The sequence below is a fragment of the Sminthopsis crassicaudata genome, chromosome 4, assembly GCF_048593235.1.
Source record: "Sminthopsis crassicaudata isolate SCR6 chromosome 4, ASM4859323v1, whole genome shotgun sequence".
Taxonomy (NCBI): Eukaryota; Metazoa; Chordata; class Mammalia; order Dasyuromorphia; family Dasyuridae; genus Sminthopsis; species Sminthopsis crassicaudata.
In genome coordinates this window covers 137,360,953-137,378,221 of record NC_133620.1, presented here as the reverse complement: position 1 = coordinate 137,378,221, position 17,269 = coordinate 137,360,953, and the positions used below count along the sequence as shown (strand labels likewise).

The 17,269-nt window shown below is 33.5% G+C and overlaps 1 protein-coding gene across 7 annotated transcripts in view; it reads left to right on the top strand.

The window, feature by feature from the left end:
* Positions 1–17,269, top strand: part of TIAM2 (TIAM Rac1 associated GEF 2) — a 281,831-nt gene that overhangs the window by 159,430 nt on the left and 105,132 nt on the right. For all 7 annotated transcript variants that reach the window (XM_074309456.1, XM_074309459.1, XM_074309452.1 and 4 more), the window contains 3 exons: positions 6,337–6,522; positions 8,071–8,217; positions 9,813–9,884. In XM_074309456.1, the coding sequence (XP_074165557.1) occupies positions 6,337–6,522; positions 8,071–8,217; positions 9,813–9,884 (405 nt within the window). The remainder of the gene's footprint in view (positions 1–6,336; positions 6,523–8,070; positions 8,218–9,812; positions 9,885–17,269) is intronic.

The window sequence follows — 17,269 nt, the reverse complement described above, 5'->3', positions numbered from 1 at the left end:
ATCGTCCTGAATGGCCATTTAGAAGACTGAGAAAATTATCTCAGGCTGTCTTTTTTCATTCATTGTCAACTCTGATATATTTTAAAACATCTAGCTAGATCCTTATCCTTCCCTATTTCTGCCTTCTTCTGCATTATTTTTATATAGGTTTAGTAAATACCATTTAAATTAATGCCACCTGAAATTATCTTGGCACCATTTCTGCAGTTTTTCTGCTGTGATTTAAAAATGTTTTTACAAAAAGCTTTCTCATCTATAATGTTGTCCCTGCCTATTTTATTTAAATCATTGGCCAGATGGTTGTACTGTTGTATTTGCTTTTTAGTTGCAGGCATTCTGAGTTCAACATATTAAGAACAAAAACAGGCACATACTTAAAATTACTTTTACAGGGATTTTCTTCTGACTGGGAGGATTTTATGTGAAACTACAAAAGCAAAGAGCCTTTACACATCAAGATCACTAAGAACACGTTTACCCCTAATATTCCTTAAAGGTGAAGTTTCTTCTCATCTACTTTTTAAAATTTTTAACAAAGTGCAGAAAAATCTTGTGATTTTCATCAAGACCCTCAGTAATAGTCATTTAAAGGCTAAAAGTGGCTTGCCTTTATGACAAAATATTGCATTTTATGTAACGAAGTCTCTGAACTGAGAGTTCTTAATAAGCTCTGGTACTTGGTAGTGACTTACACTTGTACTTTACGCCCACTCCTAACCCCAATCCAATGTATTAATAACAGGAGTAAATGCACTTCATATTGTTAACCAATAATATTCTTTCTTAAAATATTTTTTCAGATGTTCTATTTCTAGTGCTTTGCTGGTATTTTATATTGCAAGATGATGCAACTTTAATTTGGGCATAACCAATGCAGTCCAGATCCTGTAGTCATTTCATATGGAGCGTGCCTTTTGAAGTCCAAAGTGGGGAAGAGTTGTAAAATTGAATTCAGCTCATACTTTCTTTTCCTTTTATGATAAATGCTTGGATAAATTAATTAATAAGAACATTTAGGTAATATTGGCAATTCTAAATATCTTTCTAAATTGGCAACTGTCTAAATATCTTGCTAAAACTTTCTGCCCTTAGTGAAGTAAATTTCCTTTTTCTGATTTTATTATGCTTTTAAAAATAGGTATAACCCCTCAATAAACTGGAAAGGGACTCAAAAGACAATGACAAATTGTGTGAAGAAGGAACTGGAGCCCCTGTTGAAGGGCTGATGGTGGTATTTTGGCCTCCCTCAAAGTGAGGGCAACCCCTTCAGAAACAGTTTGTTTTAAACTTAGAGACATCCTCTTTGTGGCATCAATCATCAAATAAGTGAACTTAATGATATTAGTTCTAGATACTCTAGGTACTCAAAACCACTAGGTAGTATTTTGAAATGTTGAACTCAAAGGATAAAACTCTTTAGCGTTCCAAGAAACCTAAGTATGGCAGACAGGGGCAAGGAGGGAGAGGAAGAGAAAAAACAAAGAGTGTCAGCCATTGTGGAGGGAGTCAGAGGAGCTCATTTTTCTACTCTATTTCTTGATTTGGAACTTTATGTTAATATTGGGCTCTTTTCTCAGCATGGGGCGGGGGGAGGTGCTCAGTCTAAAGCTTCACACTTTTTTTTCCCCTTCGCTTTTTTCAGAACTTGTCCTGGGGTTTGAAAGTTTTTTGTACTTCCAAGGAGGTGTGATTTGGGGAGGTTTACGTTTCTGCCTTACTTAGCCTAGAAGGGCCCCTTTTTTCTTGAGATTACAATCAGTACTTCTCAGGTCTCCTCCTCCTTTGGAACATCTTTTGGGTCCAAAAGTGATACTGCTCCTCAGGACTTCCACTCCCTCCAGACTGAAAATGCTGCTCTCTGTCCTTGAACTATGACCCAAAAGTGAGTCCAGGTAAGTGACCTTGCACAGGCCTCCCTGACTTAAATCCAATTCACTTACATGTTATGGCATCAGGAAGGAGAAACAACCATAGGCAAAGGAGTTGGCAAACAGCAGTTGGTCCTACATCCAATGAAAAACTCTGTAGTCTCTTTCTAACCAGTTGCTAGATCCCCTTATACTCTCTCACTTGAGAGCTCTCACTCCAATCCACATGGATTTTGGGTTGGCCTCTACCCCTGTGTCACAGATTTCTCTGACTTCCTTGGTTGTCTTGGACTGGAAGAATGTCTCCCTCTGATTTTATGTTGGTGCTGCTACTTCAGAATTTGAGTTGTCATTATGTTAAAACTGTATGGACTAGAATGTTGTAAAAGCTCAGCTGTGCTTTCTTCACTCTGCCATCTTACCTCCACCTGGGAAGTCTGACCCCCTTCTCTCTATACCCATAATTACCACTTTAATTTAGGTCTTTCTCACCTCTTTTTCATATGACACAGTGTTCTCCTAATTGGTTTGTTTGCCTCAAGTCTCTCCTCAATTCAGTTCATTCTCCTAATAGTTGCTAAAGTGGCTTTCCTTAAGTATTGATCTGATCATGTTACTCCCCTACTCAATAAACTCCTGTGGCCTCCTATGTCCTGAATAGAAACTTCTCTGGCTTTTAAAGTCCTTCACAATTTGGCTCTAACCTCTCTTTGCAGTCTCATTATATTTTATTTCCTTCCTTATACTCTACAGTCAGCCTAACTGGTCTTCTCTCTCTCTATTTCTTCACTTAGAACTCTCCTATTTTTGTACTTCTGTACTGGCTGTCCCCTGGGGCTTGGCATGCATTACCTCTTTATCTGCAGCTCATTTGGAATTCCTCACTTTATTCCAGATGCAGGACAAGCAACTCTTTCTGAATGATGCCTTTTTTTTCCATTCCCCCAGCTGTTAATGTTCCCCTTCACTGACTACATCCATGTTATATTTAGCTATTTTGTAATTATTTAGTATTTATTCTCCATATACTTAAAAATGCACGTGTTGTCTTTCTTGATAGAATTTAAGATCTTTGAGAAAAGAGATTGTTTCACTTTTTGATTTTGAACAAGTCAGCACTTAAATGCATGTTAGGCATTTGCTATGTGATGAGTGATGATTGCCATGATAGTGTCAAAGAATTTCAGATTCAAAAGGACTTTCCTCACCATCTAATCCAATACAAACTCATATACCTTCTACAATACATCTGAAAAGTGCTCATCTAGCTTTTGCCTGAAGACTCCAATGAAGGAAAACTCACTTGCTTCCCAAGAGAGAACATTCTATTTTTAGATTGCTCTAATTGTATGGAAGATTTTCCTTCTATTTGGTCTAAATTTTTCTTTTTAAAACTTCTTTCCCATTGATTCTGTTTCTGTTCTTTGTTGCTAAACCAAACCAATCTATACCTAAGATGACTGTCATGGCTTTCCCAAAATCATATTTTTTTTCCAGGTCATACATTATTGTCATACACCAATGAACGTTTTCATAGACCTGAAGGAAAAAAAGACTTTGGGAGAGCACATGGAATGGATTTGAGGCTCTTCTTCATCTCCGGATACTTTGTAGCATACTGGTGTCCTCCTCAAAAAGTGGTACTAGAATTAGCCACAAAATATTTTAGATGAGGTCTGAGGGAACATGATTTTTTATAAATTGCATCTTCTCTGTTCCAGGAAGTCTAAGAATATTTATTTAGGAGGTTTGATGATGGGGACGAATTCAATAGATATATCTTATTTTCACACAACTTTGTGGGATATATTTATAGAGTTAAGGTGATTTTAAGCATATCTTCAGAGGAGAATTTGTGTTAATAAAATAATTTATTTGCTATTTAAAATAAAACTAATACCTATACATATGAATTTCAAAAAAAAACCCTTGTCTCTCTCTTTTATTAGCTCATATTTTTATAATTTGATTTTCTTAGTGATACACCTTTATGAGGGATTTGGAACTTATACATTTCTAGATTATGCCCAAAAATATACTCTGAACTTTTGGTTACACTCTAATGCAGGCTGATTCTCTGTGTAGGTTTTGGTGTTTGGAAAACATTGGATAAGTTATCCCGTTTGCCAAAAGGGAAAATCTTATGATCAAATAGGATAAATGTGGTAATGGACAAATGACCAAACACTGGTAAAATGACCAATTGGTGGAAAGTATTTTTCCTAAGAAATTTTGTCTGATCAGAATATGTTTGTCACTTCTTTTTATTTAGTTGGGATTTTTAGCAAGCAAACTAATAATTTCCCTCTCCTTTATTTTGGATTTGTTCAATCTTTATGAGGTAAATTATGCCTAAATTAATGATATGTTTAAATTGTATAAAGGATAACTTCTGTAGTTGGAATTATTTGGTTTTTCACTGTATTGATCACTTTCTTGCAGAGAAAAATAATAAACATTTTCCAAGAATAAACATTTTTTGGTGTTTTTACACTTAATTTACTTAAAAGTTGAAAATTCTCTTTTTCTGCTTTTTAATTTTAGTCTTTGAAATATAAAGACATAGATTAATTACAAGTGCTTAGAGAAATATATTTTTTAAAGATAACAACTGTTATTGGTTCAGGACAATTGATTCCAGACATTCATTTTCTATAATACAGGACAATATCCAGGAATTCTTTGCTAGATTTACTGCCAGATAATATTATTATTGAATGTAGTGTTATATATAGTAGCACTTTCAGAATTAGTTGAATGGTATCCATAGTTCCATTCCTAAACTCCACTGAGGAGAATGTTTTCCTTACTCTGATCCTTTTTTAGGTCCCTTCTCAAACTATTGTATGATTGGTCATAAAAAAGTAATTTATTTTAAATGGACATTATTTTAAAATTTGAACTCTAACAGAAACCAAAGAATAATGGAAAATTGAAATATAAAAATTTAAGTAGAACATGTAAATTACAAAGAAGTTAGTATTGAGTGACTCTGGAAATAGTTTCATATATTCAATTTGAAAAATATTACTGGTTAGGATAATTTTATATTAATATATTGGGAGAAAGTGTTGGAGGAGATAAAATTTAAAGTAGGGAAGCAAGAACAAAATATGTGCCTTCATGTCTCTTTTTTCATATTAATCTCAGAGAAGCTTTCTCAAAACAAAAACTATAATGGCAAAAACTAAATAATTGGCATTAGAAACATGTATGCTAAATGGACTCATTCACTTCTTTTGTAAGGGAAATCTGAAAAGTAAGCAAATTTGTATTTTGGGTCTCTGGACAAACTCTTCTCTCCCTTCATCTAACAACTTCAGTAAATCCCCACTCTGTTTCTCTTTATATGGCTTATGCTGTCTCTATTCTGTAAGATAATTCCTTTGAGGAAAAGTTAATGAGGAATGTAATGTTCAGTATATTGTACTAAACCATTAAGCAACTAAACAGCACATGATAGAGCATAGAACCTGGCATCCCACAAAGGACATAACAAGTTCTTTGAAATGTAATGGTTGGCAATTAAGTGATGGGTTTCTTGAATTGAATTGTCAAATGATACTCATTTACTGAAGACTTTTGGTCCATGTATCTGGGATTGTCCTTAATAGTATTTGAGTTTCAACTTCCTACTCTGCTGTTCAATCTGTTTTTTAGCAAGTTGCTGTTGTCTTCTTTCTTCAGCTACTTTATCTCTAAATAAGTTTAAACCTTGCATTAGAAAAGAGTTTAAATGGCTACCAGAAAAGAGAGACCTGAGAGAGTTTGAACTGTTTTTCTTTTGTCATCCATGACATCAAGCTTGCAAAAGTACACATGATACTCTGGTAGGCAAAGAATTATGTATGCTTATAATTTTATTCAGATGTACAGATGGCACTTATGCAGAGAACGTGCTAATAATAGGAGTAAAACCCCTAATTATCCTTGTTCCTGAAACCCATTTGCTTTTTGTTGATTTGAATCATCTCGCCAGAATGAAAAGAATTGTAAAGTTAGAAATCTTGCTTTCATTTAGTTGTGCATCTGCTTTTTTGCAGTCAAGTAAGTGCAGTTTAGAATCAAAGGGTTGCAGTTTAAAAGTAAAGGAAATAACATGAAGCAATTGGTTTAAACTTTTTGTAAATTATAAGATCTGTGTTAAAGTTTGGGTTATTTTGGAATGGTGGAAATCTCCAAAGGTGGTGCTGCTTTAGACTGGTCACTCTGTTTAAGACCACCAGCTTTGTTTTATTTTCAGCTGTCTTTGATAAACTGCAGAACTGTAAGACCAAATGCACTTCAGCAGGAGGGGTTAAAGGTAGGACAAACAGGGAAAGCTAATTTAAACCATGTACTTCCAGCTGAAACTAATTTTTCCTTAGTTCATGAAAGAGATCAAATTTTCAATCTGACCCATGAAGACTTTTTTTTTTTTAATTTTTTGGTTTTAATTATCCTTTTGTTGTTGTTGCTGCTTAAATAGATCCAGCAATGGGAGCAGAATCTAGAAAAATTTCACATGGATCTCTTCAGAATGCGCTGCTATTTGGCCAGTCTACAAGGTGGAGAGTTACCAAATCCTAAGAGTCTTTTAGCTGCTGCAAGTCGTCCTTCTAAACTGGCACTGGGCAGATTGGGCATTTTATCAGTTTCTTCCTTCCATGCACTGGTAAGTCTCAGAAAGAAGTAGTTGTAGTTCAGATGCAAAAGAGATGATTGAAGTTATTTAGATAAGTTTTATTGTTGCTTTATAGATTCTTGATAATGATCACCCAGCCTCTACTTAAAGACTGGGTTCTACAATCTACTAAGGTCTATAGCCTGGGGGTAGTAGAAGGGGTAGACTAGATGGCCTGGAAAATGTCCCTTACATAAATATGACACTTTTTTTTAAATTCTTCAAAGCTTAGCTCAAATATCCTCTTTCATCAAAAGCCATTTTTGATTTTTTTAGTTGCTAGTATCCTTCAATGGGTATTACTTTGTATAAAGCTTGCATTTAATTTTCTATTTCACATTTTATTTCTTCCCAACAGAATGTAAGCTGTTTGAGAGGAGATACTGTCCTTTTGTATTCCTCCTGCATAGTACTTGGCACAGACAAAATATTGAATAATTATTTATTAAATTGAATTGAATCCTTTTGACTTCAAGTGTCAGGGGATTCACAACTTCTCAAAGCAGTCTATTTTATTTTTAGAAAACTTTAATTGATATAAAGCCCTTGCTTATACTAAGGAAGATTCATCCTTCTTGTAGATTCCATCCTTTGGCTCTAGTTGTCTTGTTGGGAACTAATTAGGACAGGTAGAATCTCTATTCTATAGGAAGATCCTTCAAACTTTTTAAAATTAAATTTTATTTTCCCCCCAGTGTCAAGTATTTATGTTTTTCCATTTTCCCCTCCAGTGGAATAAAAGAGAAGGAAAATAGTCCTGTGACAAACATACATAGTAATTCCTGTGTATGTCCAATTCTTCATCTTGATTTCATCATCTCTCAGTTAAAAAATAGATAACATTCTTCATGATTAGTCCTCTGAAATCATCGTTGATCATTCCTTGGATCAAAATTCTTAAGTTATTCTAAATTGTTTGCTTTTAGATTATTGTTATAAATTGTTCTTCTGGTTCTGCTCACTTCATTGTACATTAGTTCATGTCTTTGAACTTTTCTTTGAACTCTCAAACGTTGATGACAGAAGTTATGTTCTTATTTATTTGTTTTTTGGTACTTTACCTAGAGTCCTTTTAATAGTAGAGGACTCTTTAGTCATACTGAGATATGTTGCTTTCTTCCCTCTTCATGCCTTTTCCCACTTCATAGTAGCAGGAAGATGTAATCCCTGGGAATTGGCAATGGTTGTATAAATAATTTTATGACTAAGTGAAGATTGTTTTTCCTGGGACTGTTGAAAGCCCCTCTGGGTTTTCTGAGATCACTTGCATTTGCATAGGCCCAACTTTGCATAAGTCTAGTTTGGGAACCATTGGGTTGTTTTCTTAATCTTGGTGTTTGCTATGGAGTCTTTCTAATGTCTCAACTGGCTTGTTTCTTCTTGTATGTTATCAAGGTATAAAATGAAACTGTGGCTTTGACATGTTGACCAGAAAATCAGTATTCATGACAGAAAGTATACCTGTTTGATAGACAGCTAGTTTTCTCTGTCACAAAATAGTTCTAGAATAATATTTTAAAAATAAATGTTTTAAATTAGATATGCTCCAGAGATGAATCAGCTCTCCGTAAACGAACATTGTCATTGACACAGCAAGGTCAAAGTAAAAAGGGATTGTTTTCATCACTGAAAGGACTGGACACTTTGGCAAGAAAAGGGAAAGACAAAAGACCATCCATAACACAGGTAAATGCCCTATTATCTGAAGAGTAGTAGTAAAATAATTAATTTTAGTTATTCAGTGTGGGCTCTGGTTTTTTTTTAAATTGTTTCCCTGAAACTTTTCTTGGATAAATGGATATCAAGTATTAATACTCATGGCTAACTTGAATACTAAAAGGTAAGGATCTGAAGTACTTTTAAGAGGGAATATATAGTAAGTTGATTTAAAAAAAATACACTATGCCAAATCTCTACATATGGGCCTTAAAACATACGGATTATGTTTTAAAAGATTCCTGTTACGAATAAAAACATAACCGTTTATGTATGTATATATATATATTATTTGTATAACATGTATATATATATATATATATATATATATATATATATATATATACATATAACATATGTGTATCTATATAAACCTATATTATGGGAAGAACAATTTAAAAATCTTATTGATTTTCTGCTTATGGTCCCATTATGAAAAATACTTATTTGCATAATTAAGACAGACCTTATTTATTACAGAACTTAAAAGTATTGACTAAATTTATTTCTTTATCATGAAATGCAAGATGTATTAAACACAAACATTGTGATGAATTCAATTATTGATTTCTATCAATAATTACAAAAAGAAAATTAATTTATCAAGTGATCATTGGTTTTTCTTTAATGTGCATATTAATATTATCTATTATATCATCCCTCTCTAAATTCCAATGGCTCCCTTTCATTTTGAGAATCAAATACAAAATCCTCTGTTTGGTATTTAAAGCCCTTCATAAACTTTCTCTTGCCCTGAGAATGCTCTCCCTACCCATCTCCACCTTACTAAATTCCCTGGAGCCATTAAAGGTCCTACTCTCTTCCTTTTAATTAGTTCCATTTCTTTCTGAATAGATCTTATTTGTTGTCTCCTCCCTAAGATTGTAAATTTCTTGAAGGCAAGGACTATTTTTCCTTCTTTTTGTCTCCTTAGCTCTTAATGTTAGACAGTAAATGTTCATTGACTAACTGGTGAATATTATTTGGGATTTGGTCAACAAGCATGAACTCCCTATTTAACATCTTAACATCTTCTTAATGGAGGGAAAAAATGTTTTTGGTTGAGATGGTTATTCCTTAAGTATATATAGAGCTCTTCTAATGGGTTTGATGACCATATCGCTAAGTAGAATTAATAAGCAAGTAGGCTAAAATTTTTAAAAGATTTTTTCTATTAAATTAATGCAAGTCTGGTTACTGTGCAGCAACTGAAAGGTGAACTAGAAATCACATCTTCAGAAGATGCATTCTTTGTTAATAACAAAAGCTATCATTTTCAAAATAACTTGAATCGCCCATGATATAAAAAATTAAAGGATGCAAATGTGTGGGGAGGAAGAGAACAGGTGTTAATGATATTGCTTTTTTAAAATTTACCTTTAAATTTATTAAGGTAGTAAATAATAAAATTTGTGGAATATTTATGTGAAGCTGTTGACTTCAGGTTTTTTAATATTGAAAATGATTAGCTGTCAAAATCATGTGGCATAGCCCTTTCATTTATCTCTCTCTTCTGTCTTCTGCTTCTCTCTCTCTCTCTCTCTGAATATATTTATCTTATTTAGATTTTTGATTCAAGTGGCAATCATGGATTTCCTGGAACTCAGCTGCCCCAGAGCTCCAATAATTCCAGTGAGGTAAACTTGGCTGTAGATACCAACTATTTTGCATATATATATTTTTTTAATTTGTGGGAAAAAATGTTGTTGAATTACTATACCACAGAACTCTTCCCATGCCGCCTCCTGGTGTGAAGATGGCCCAACCTTATAGAGAATGATTTATCCAGTGTATCATAAAATCTGGCAGTTCTTACCAATTGGAGAGGGCTTTGAATCTGAGTCTTGGTAGACCAATGAAATTGAAAATCTTAAAGATCTAGAAAGAATGTTCATGTAAAGTAACCATAAGTTTAGAAGAAAAATGATTTTGGGAGAAAGAATAAATTCTGCTTTGAACATATGGAGTTTGAGATGCTTAAGGAGACATAGTTTGTGATGTTCAGTAGACAGTTAATGATGTGAAACTAGAGCACCAGAGAGATAAAGATTAAATATAGAGATCTGTGAGTCATCTGGAAAGAGATGATTACTAAAACCATAGGGCTACTTCCATAGTTGGGGTATGATGTAGATGAAAATTCTAACCAATAACACTAAGCACCTAGAGGAGAACCATAACTAGAAGGAGGAATAGTGTCTCAAAAACTGAAAGAAGAGAAGGTAGCAAGGAAGAGAGGATGGTCAGCAGTCTGAAATGTTGTAGAGAAATTGAAAAGGTTGAGGGACAACTAAGAAAAGCCCATCGGATTTGGCAATGAAGAAATTTAATTTTGAAAATAGCAGCTTCACTTGTTAGCTGTTTGGGCAAATCATTTAGTCCTATTTTCCTTAGTTTTCTCATTTTCAAAATGAGCTGGTGAAGAAAATAGCAAACCATTCCAGTATCTTTGCCAAGAAAACTCCAAATAGAGTCACAGTCTAATATTACTGAACAACTGAACAGCAAACACATGAGGTTGTTGTGAGCATCAAATAATATATATTATAACACATTTAGAACAGTGCTTGGTACATAGCAAGTGCTATGTAAATGTTAGCTATTATTATTAATTATTGTTAATAGAAATAAAAATGCTAATATCTGATAGCTTTAAAAGCACATGTCAGGATGGAGGAAGGAGGGAAAGAAAAAATGCTTGTTAATTGAAAAAAGTGATTAGAAATAAAAGCAAGTCTTATTGGAAAAAAAATATTGAGAATATTGAAAAGCCTTTCAGAAGTGATAAAAATTTAGGTACTAGTATAAGCCAGTAGAGGAGATATTTGGGGCAGGAATTTTTCCCAACTTTCCTGGAAAAGACAGCCTACTGGCTCTTTCTATGATCCTGAATGCCACAGATAATCCCCTCTCAACTGCTTAATGTGCCATCCCTATTCTTCATTTTGCTGTTGAAGAGGTCATTTGCTTTTTTGCTCACTACCTCAGAATCATTAAAGTAAGTCTGCATCCTCTGCAGACTTTTCTGAGATTGGATAGCAGAAAAATGAAGGATGTGAGAGGGTAGGAAAGATCAAGAAATTGAGTGACTATGGTCATTCATATTCTTGGTATCCATTTTGTCTTTGATCTTTCTAAAAGAAAAGAAAACCAGAGGTTGATCCTTTTCCACAAATCCAATCAGTAAATTTATTTTTTCACTATTATTTTCTATCTGAAGTCCACCTTTTTAAATGAACTATTAATCTGAGATAGATTTTCTAGGATTCCCTTTTTTTTTGAACTATGGTAGTAAGAATGTAAAGAAGGGAAGAGAGACAAGAGAATTAAAATGGTAAAACAGACTTGACTTGGGAACTTAGATGTATAAGATGGGTGAACAAGAAGAATAAAAATGACTGAGATTTTGAGACTCAGTGATTGAGTAGTGCTATTAAAAAAGAGAAAAGTTAAAGATGAGCAGATTTTAGGTAGGGAAGATAATCTATTTAGTTTTGCACATAATAATGATTGATATTTACATAGGAATCCAAATTTGCCTAGTGTTCTTCTGCCTCTCAGAGTTCTTATCTTTAAGGTTTGCTGGAAGGAACCACCTTCTACATGAGAAACATACATTTACTTACCTCTGTATATGCCATTTTCCTCCAGTAAAGATAATTTGAGGTTAGAGACTTTGTATATCAATTCTTAACAGTACCTGACATATAGTAGTTACTTAATAAATGTATTTAGAATTTAATTTGATCCTTACAAGAATTTCAAGGTAGGTTCCTTTATTATCCTCATTTTACAGATGAGAAAACTGAGCCTGAGAGAGTTTAAATGATTTACTAGTAATTTTTTGAGGTAAAACCAAGCCTTTCTGATTTCAGGTCCAGTATTCTAGCTACTATCCAAACAACCTATCCAATGATTGATGTTTTGATGGAACATCTAGAAGGATATCTTTATGTATTTTTGTATCTTTATTACCTAGGTACTTTGTATATTTGGATGAATTCACTTGAGAAGATGCAGTCCGCACCATCTGTGTTTTCTTATCCTATGCTATTTATTCATGTCCATCCATAAATCCTCCATAGTGAATGCACCATATGTTGTTGTTAAATGGTTTCAGTCATGTCTGACTCTTTGACCCTATTTGAAGTTTTCTTGGCAAAGATCCTGGAATGGTTTGCCATTTCCTTTTTCAATTCATTTTATAGATGAAAAAATTAAGGCAGAAAGGTTAAGTGACATGCCAGGGTCACACAGTTGGTCAATATCTGAGACCAGACTTGAACTCAGGAAGGTGAATCTTTCTGACTCCTGCCTGACATTCTAACCACTGTGTCATCTAGCTGTTCATACTTTATGTTGTGAAACTAGTAAAAAAAAAAAAATTGTTTATGAGTACCATTACAGAACTTAGGCTTTCCATCTGTTATCTCTGTTTCTTGCTATGTGACCTATATCCATTTTCTGATGATAAATGTCCTTGAGGGTGTATTTTATTACACCTCTTGCATCTTATGAAATTAATCAGATAGTATTCCAATTATAGAATATGCTAGCCCATAGACCCTTTAGTGGCATCTCTTTTCCCAGAGTGTGTATGTGCCCATTGTATGTGCCTTTTGTTTAAGCTAAATTAAACCGTGTCCTACTACCAGGAAAAGCTCTTTAATCCACAGGACCGCTTTTGATGGTGTCAATGTAAATCACTTTGCTGCAAATGAAGACTCCAACTTTTGTGTCCAAATAGAACTGCCACTGAAACAAGAACAGAATTTGCCTTTCTATAAACCTATTGATGAAAAATTCAAATTAAAACAATACCTTTTAACTATTTAAATAATTAATGCTTTAGTACTTAAAGAATACTTGGTTTTATTGATGTAGGTATTTTCTGCCCCAGTTGAGTTAGTTACCTTTCCTCTTATATTCCCCTGGGACCTTTTCAGATTATCATTGAAAGTTGCTGTAAATGTAATTACCACATGGCCATTCTTATAAAAATCTTCTTTAGATTTAACTAAGTCTTACAACAGATGCTTGGTCCATCACTGGGCTTGGTAGTAGAACCTCCCTGGGTTGTGCTCTATTAGCATTTTGTAGTCTTTTAGCAGCCAGTCATCTATTTTAGTAGCCACACACATCTATTAAGTGCCATTTATATGCCAGGTAGCATTTTGCCAGAGACATAGGGACAAAAAAATGAATCAGTTCCCAGACTCTAGATTATTTCTAGACCATGATGAGGCAGAAGAACAAGATTTCAGTGGAGGTTGAATTAAAAAATATTACTTTTTTCCCTTAAAGTCACTGGAGTAGAATATTTATATTATACTTCCATATATTTCTATTAAATAAAATATAACAGAATTAGTAATAAATGGCAGGAATGCTAAGGAGTTTTTGATAAAGTCATTCATACTGTTCTTTGTGAAGAAGATGGAGCAAAATAGATTAGTAATAAAATCAATAGGATTCAGAATTGTTTGGTGCTGAAGTCAGAATAATTTTTGATGGCTCAATATCATTATGGCAGGAGGTCTCTAAACCAGTACTCAGAAATCTGTTCTTGACCTTTGTTATTTTACATTTCTTTCAATGTCTTGGATAAAGGTATAGATAGTATACTCATTAAATTTGCTGTGAGCAGTCTAACACTGCATGACAAAGTCAATATGCACAAGTATCATGACTGGATAAAGCAACTATCTGTGAACTTTTATGTTTGCTTAAATTACTTTTTGATAATATTATTTGATAACATTCACATGAGGTTTCCTTTGTAATCTTATGTATTTTATCTTAAAATATTTTAATGCTTAAAATATTTCAGAATCCTATGCATTTTATTTTTCTATTTTTATTTAAAAACATTATTCTGGAAAAGGGTCCATAGACTACCAGATTGTCAGAGGAAGTCTGTAACACACAAAAAGGCAAAGACCTTCAGAGCAGTAAACTGAATCTAATAAGATTAGGTTCATTAAGAATTAATATAAAGTCTTATATTTGAATAAAGAAAATCAGTTCCACAAATATGTCTCAAATTTTTGGTACACTGCAAACTCAATCATAATTTTTCTGTGTGCCATGGAGGCCAAAAAAGGTAACAGTATATCTGTATAACAGAGATGTGATGGTCTCTCCTATTTTGTCCTCCCAAACCCCATTATGTTCATTTCTGGTTACTATGGTTTAAGAAGGACATTGATAAGCTAGAAAAGATCCAAATGAGGGAAATCCTAATGATAAGGGTGCTTGCATCTCTGACACATGAGATCACTTGAAGGACTATGAATGTTTAATCTTGAGGAAGGAAAGAAACAGGAGAAGGGAAGAGGAAGGTAGATGATAACTATCTTCAAGTATATGAAGAGTTATGCAGAGGGAGTGTTAAAACTTTTTTTTTTTTTTTTTTGGCCTTAGAAGGTAGAATCATAACAGTGGTTGAAAGAAGAGCACAATTTAATTTTATATCAGGAAAAACTTTTTAACAGTTAAAGTTTTCCCAAAGTGGAATGAACTGCTTTAAGCTGTGTTAGGCTCCTTTTTATTGGAAGACTTCAGGCAGATGCAGTATGTCTATTTTTCTGTTTTAGGGTTCCTTTTATTTATGGTTAATGTAAATAGACATTGAGGTCCCTTCTCAACTCTGCAATTCTCTGATTATAGATGTAGATTGTTTCATTTTCATATGTGTTATCATAGTATTTAAAGAAGTCATTTTTTAGCTATTGGAAGTATAACACTCTATAAATTAAAAAAAAACCCACTCTAACTGATGTACTCATCTATTAATGACTCAGAAGTGAATCATTCCCAATCTTAAATTTGTTAAAGTTGAAGTGAAAAGTTTTCATTTAAGAGTATTTTTTTGAAAGAAAGAAAAAGACTGCCAAGCCAACGGGAATAAAGTCTAGCAGGCCAAAAATGAAAGCTTTTTTTTTTCCATATTACTAAGTATTCTTTGGTGAATAAGCCCAATGTAGTTATTTGAAGGAAGGAGTTTCTTTTTGGAAAAGATGACAACAATAAGCTAAGTTAAAAGAAAGTGATGAAGTAGCCAATTGCTTTTGCTATATCATGGCAGAACTTGGAATTGTCCATAATCCTTGGCTTTCTATGCTGGAAAATTAGATATGGGGCAGGGCCCAGAAGTAGGTTGAGAGAAATAGGGAGTATCTTAAGTTTTTGTGGCAATGAATGAATGAAGCATTGCCGTATTAGTCATTTGACTATAAACCGGAAAAAGAAAAAAGTCCTGTCATTTTCTAAAAAGGAAAATATGAATGAAACAACTCTGTTAATCACCGCTTAGTAATATGTTTCAGACATTAAAAAATACTATTTTCTTTCTGTTGAAACCATAGCAATCCTGGTGTTTGGGCATCTCCTCAAATGGGAAGTTGATGTGTTCTTTTCTATGACAGCTTATGTTTGATAAAGAAAATGTAGAACTGTGCAACAACTCTTTTGCTCCTGAATATGTTGTCTTTTTTTTCATTTCACTTGCTAATAGAATTTCTTTTTACCAGCAGCTATAGAGATGAAGGCCCACTTGTGACAGCCAGATTGCCATGTTGCCTCTTATTTCCGTTTAGTGATCCAAGTAGTAATTATAAGCCATTTGATCCAAAAGCATCTGCTGTGCTAACACCCAGTGTTTCCATTTTCTCTCCATGAAGCACATGGAGCATGAATAATTTGACATGTGGTTTCAGGACCATTAATGCAATAGTAATCAGTACTTACATAGAAATTGTCATATAAGGGTATCTAAAGTGCTTTGCAAACATCAGCCAGTTAATCTTCATAGTAATGGCAATTGAGGTTATTTAGTAATTTTTTATTGTTCCCACTATGTGGATGGAGAAATATGATGCAAAGTGATGTGAAAATCTGTTGCTATTATAGTATGAGAAAGTTGTTATTGCTGTAGTGATTCCTTATAATTATGTGATATGATAAAAATGATTCCTTTTTTCTTTTGTATGCTATTTCCAGTTGTGAGCCTCATATTCTAGTCTGTTATTTGATGGCATAAGTCCTTGATTCACTCAATTGATTTTAGATATTTATCAGAAGCTTCAACTGGATTGTGATAGTTGGTGGGGGGAACCTTTTGTGAGATATACTGGTTATTCTGATGCCTCACAAAGACTCTTTGGGGATTTTGCAATCAGAGAATTAGTTTTTTCATATCTTAAAGTGTTGGAAAAGTTTGAAATGTTGTCCTAGCAATAGATTATGTTTTTACTATCCAAGAGCTAGCATCATCAGTGCTAGAGAGACTTATCACTAGAATACTGGCTGTCAAAGATAGTTTGCTGTTGTTATTTGTTTGTTTATTTTGGCGGTAGTAACTTAGCTTGGGATCTTCAGGAGTGATCTAAGAAAATCCACTAGTGATCATGAGATCACTGATCCAAAGTAAATGAGGCCACAAGCTTGAAAATGGTCTGTTTGGAAGGTGATGGAATAAACATGTGCTGAGGGATTGAGGAAGCATGGTGTAGAGGACAGAAAACCAAATTCAGTTATGAAGAGAGGAAAGCCTGAATTCAAGACCTGTCTGTGGTACATATTCTGATACATATCTGGTACATCTAACTGGTGAAACCATTTATCCCTTCAGGGTTTGAAAAGTTAGATTAAGTTGAAGAATAGGTGCAGAATCAAGAAAGTTTTCACTAGGAATACTCTGCATCAATGAAATCGCTGCTTTGTCCCATATAATAGAAGCATTGAGAGAGTGGCTTTTAATACTAACATACCAATATATTAATTAATATACCAATTTTATTAGTTATTTTTAATGAATAATTAATATATTAATTTATAACAACACATTTTCATAAGTTCTTATGGTTTTTAAAATTCTTTTTTTTTATAATTCCATGAGGTAGGTTGTTTTTTTTTTTTTTTTTTTTTTTTTACTATGCTGGGAATAGACAGGTAAAACAATTTTCTAAACTATTTTTGTATTTTTTTCCCAAAGGTTATAAGTATTTTACCAGGTGAAAAT